This window comes from Triticum aestivum, chromosome 2D, assembly GCF_018294505.1.
Source record: "Triticum aestivum cultivar Chinese Spring chromosome 2D, IWGSC CS RefSeq v2.1, whole genome shotgun sequence".
NCBI classification, from domain to species: domain Eukaryota; kingdom Viridiplantae; phylum Streptophyta; class Magnoliopsida; order Poales; family Poaceae; genus Triticum; species Triticum aestivum.
The window spans coordinates 573060190-573064002 of NC_057799.1; the positions used below are offsets into that span (position 1 = coordinate 573060190).

General features: G+C 49.8%; 1 protein-coding gene across 1 annotated transcript; it reads left to right on the top strand.

The window, feature by feature from the left end:
• Positions 1-1849: 1849 nt before the first annotated feature.
• On the top strand, positions 1850-3114 carry LOC123054599 (anthocyanin 3'-O-beta-glucosyltransferase-like). The gene has a single exon (XM_044478400.1). It carries the CDS (start codon positions 1906-1908, stop codon positions 2905-2907), a length of 1002 nt encoding a protein of 333 aa, XP_044334335.1. The 5' UTR covers positions 1850-1905; the 3' UTR covers positions 2908-3114.
• The last annotated feature ends 699 nt before the right edge of the window (positions 3115-3813 follow it).

Consider the following 3813-nt stretch of genomic DNA (forward strand, 5'->3'; position numbering starts at 1 on the left):
AGTTTCGTGGCATTTGGATTTCGTTTCGTTCTGATATTCTGAAAAATAAAAAATAGGCAAAAACAGCAACTGGCACTTGGCACTAAGTTAATAGGTTAGTCCTAAAAAATGATACATAATTGCTTGTAAATATATATAAAACATCCAAAATTGATACTATAATAGCATGAAACAATTAAAAATTATAGATACGTTGAAGACGAATCACCCAGATATCATATAACCCCACACAAGCGAATGAAAGGGCACACGCGGGTCGAGGGAAACAGACGGCAAATGGGGCGACCTTGCGCGTGCCCTAGGGCCACACGTCATGGACCCCTAGGACGTCGGCTCGGTGTGGAGCCCGAGAAAATCAAACGGCCGGGAGGACGCCAGGGAGCCAGTTGCATGAGCCACGAGGGAAACAGGCGGCGCGGAGGGCACTTGGAAGCAGGGATGCCCCCAGGAGGCGGGTACTCCGACATCCTTTATAGGAGTAATAGCCAAGGAGGATTGGTTCATCATGTTGGATCCGAACTTGATGGATCCAGTGTCGCAAGAATTGTGGGAGAAGGCATGAATGGTGATCATACGTTCCTGGTACCTAGGAGAGGGAACGGTCGTTGCACACAACGAAGGAAAAGGAGGGCGAAACACACACCGGAGGAGAAGTGTACTGTGCACATGCCGCTAACATGTGATTTGTACATGTCGCCGGTTTATATGGTTTTATATATGCAACTTGTTAAAAACTACTGCATATTTGCTTGATGTGCTAAACTTTTACTTGCTCCGGTCCTTTGTACTCTACACACACACACCAAATTTATATTAAAAATTGCCAACGTCTATGATACAAAATACATATACTATGAAACTACATTTCACAATGAATCTAATAATATTGATTTGATATTGTGAATGTTGATACTTTTTTCTATAAGTTTGGTCAAAAGAAAGATACTTTGGCTTTGGACAAAACTTGTATGCAGACTAAAAAGACCGGAGGAGTAAATTTGAAGGCAGTTGAAGTGAGTGCACGGGGAAATGAAAAAAATGGAAGCTGAAATATGACGACTTTGAGTTTGCGTGTCCTTTAACCAATCTCTAAATGTATATAAAGTGTGCTCCATATGCATTATAACGACTGCAGATAAAATAACGCATTGCTCTATTCTCTAAATTCATTGAATGAACGATTTTCAACAACAACATTGCTACAGTAGAGTGACCCTTTCTTTTAAAAGACTAAAATTCTGATGTTAGATCTTTAAACATGACAAACCGAATGTTTTAACCAAGGGTGTGGCTTGGTCTCAGTCGGCTGAGACTTAAGTCTCGGTCAAGTGACATATAGTATATAAGAAGAAAAAAAATTGTATGAATCTTCCTACAAGATCAAAGGAATATAGCATCAACTAAGACATAACGAAATCTCAGTTAGACGAGACTTAGCAAAACTCTTTAACCAATGCCTAACAATCTGGCATTCGCCAGATATTCAGGTCCTTTTCTTTCCCTGCGACACAGTGGCTTTGTAGTATTCCTGAAAAACAGAAAAAATGTGGCTTTGCGGTAGTTTACCTGTACCATTGCAGATTCCGCCTATGGCTGTTTTAAGTTTTAACGGGATCTGTCAAACAAAGTGAGACCACCTCTGGTCAAACCCATATCAATATCGTGAACGGCACTCCAAGTTACCCTAGAAACAATTTCTCATTTCCTCAATGCATCCATTTGATAACGACAGCCCAATTTTCTAGGACTTAATTTGTCGCCAACAAGAAAAGCTAAACTTTTACCGGGACTTTACAAATACTCCTCTACACGGCTCTCTTGTTAATTGCTCCGAACTTGCGGTCTCTGTATTCGTCCCTCATTTGTCACTCTCCTCCAGGCCGTAGTACTTTTTGTCGTCCGAGGATGCAGCTAGCCATGGCTGCCCAAGACGAACAGCAGCCGCCGCTGCACATCCTCTTCTTCCCGTTCCTAGCCCCCGGCCACCTCATTCCAATAGCCGACATGGCCGCGCTCTTCGCCGCCCGTGGCGTCAGGTGCACCATCCTCACCACGCCCGTCAACGCAGCCATCATCTGCTCGGCCGTCGACCATGCCAATGACGCCTTCGCTGGCCCGGCCATTGATATCTCCGTCGTGCCGTTTCCTGACGTCGGGCTCCCGCCGGGCGTCGAGAACGGCATGGCCCTTACATCCCAGGGCGACCGCGACAAGTTCGCTCAAGCGGTGCAGCTGCTCCGCGAGCCCTTCGAACAGTTCTTGGTTCACAACCACCCCGATGCGGTCGTGACCGGCAGCTACTTCCACTGGTCCGTCGACGCTGCCGCGGAGCACGGTGTCCCACGCCTCACCTTCCTCGGTAGCAGCATGTTCGCGCGGTCCTGCAGCGAGAGCATGCTGCGCAACAACCCATTGGCGACTGGCCCCGACGACCCCGACGCGCTCGTTTCCCTGCCGGGGCTGCCGCACCGTGTCGAGCTGAGGCGGAGCCAAATGATGGACCCCGTGAAGCAGGCGGACCACTGGGCATTCTTCCAGAGCGTGAACGCCGCGGACCAGAGGAGCTTCGGCGAGGTTTTTAATAGCTTCCATGAGCTGGAGCCGGACTACGTCGAGCACTACCACACGACCCTTGGCCGCCGCGCGTGGCTCGTCGGGCCGGTAGCACTCGCCAGCAAGGACATGGCTGGGAGAGGCACCGACGCGCTCTCGCCGGACTCGGACAACTGCCTTGGGTGGCTGAACACGAAGCCCACCGGCTCGGTGGTGTACGTCTCCTTCGGCACGCTGATCAGGTTCTCGCCGGCGGAGCTGCACCAGCTCGGTGGGTCTTCGTACAATGATGTTGGCCAGTTGATGGACGAGTTGACGGCCCGCCTGAGTTCCATGAAGGTTGGCGAAATGTAAAAAAAGCTTGGATTGGCATATCTGACAAACATTCGCCACAAGAGATGACATTTGGGAACGTTCGTCTGGCAGTTTCAGTGTATTTGATGAACCTGGGTGGCTTTTTAAAATCTGCCATGTCATTTCTTTAATGTCGAGTGCAGAAAAGTCATCCAAACTGCACCGTAGAGTCAAGATCGTATGACAGTTACGGCGTTCGCAGACAGTTTTCCCTAGCGAACGTTCGCCGGTTACTATTTCCAAAAGGTTTTACTAGTCCCTTTGATATGGCGAGCACTAGGCGCCGATTGACCAGCCGAAATTTCGGCCGGACGCCGTGCAGCCGTGTGATCGGAGGCCCCCACATCGTTGGATCTCCCCTGCTCCTTCTTCCTTCTCTCGCAGCTCACCCAATACCCTCTTGTTTTTTGGCCATGCTCTGCCATTGGTTAGTACCAACGCTCCTATGTCACTGTACTATCGTTCCATTCCTTTTTCTTAGGTAATGGTCACTGATGCGCAACCAGCTAGCGATTACTCGGTCACACGACACGCACACAATTGTGGACACTGTGGCTTCGCTTTCATTCCTTGTCTCCTGGAAGCAGCCGTAGCCACTCATTTCTTCTCCCACGTGACTCCTTCCTCATTTCCGCGTCTCCAATGCCTTCCACCATGGGAAGCCAATATTCCCGACGAGATCCACACACCCACTCGATTCCTCCTCTTTTCCTTCTCAGTCACGCCGCCCTCCTCATCATTGTTGCGCGTTTCTCCTTCGCTCGCATGTGCACACACCTTGCCTGTATTAGTGGCTGAGGTTGACGGCGTCGCACCTCTTCTTCAGCGGCGTCGTGAGGCCTTGGTGCCAGGCTCCATGGTCGAGCTCTCTACTTCAACCACCCGCAGGCTCTAGGGTGTCCTCCC

Bases quoted from the DNA above. Each gene is read 5' to 3' on its own strand.
- LOC123054599 (XM_044478400.1), top strand. From the start codon at position 1,906: ATGCAGCTAGCCATGGCTGCCCAAGACGAACAGCAGCCGCCGCTGCAC.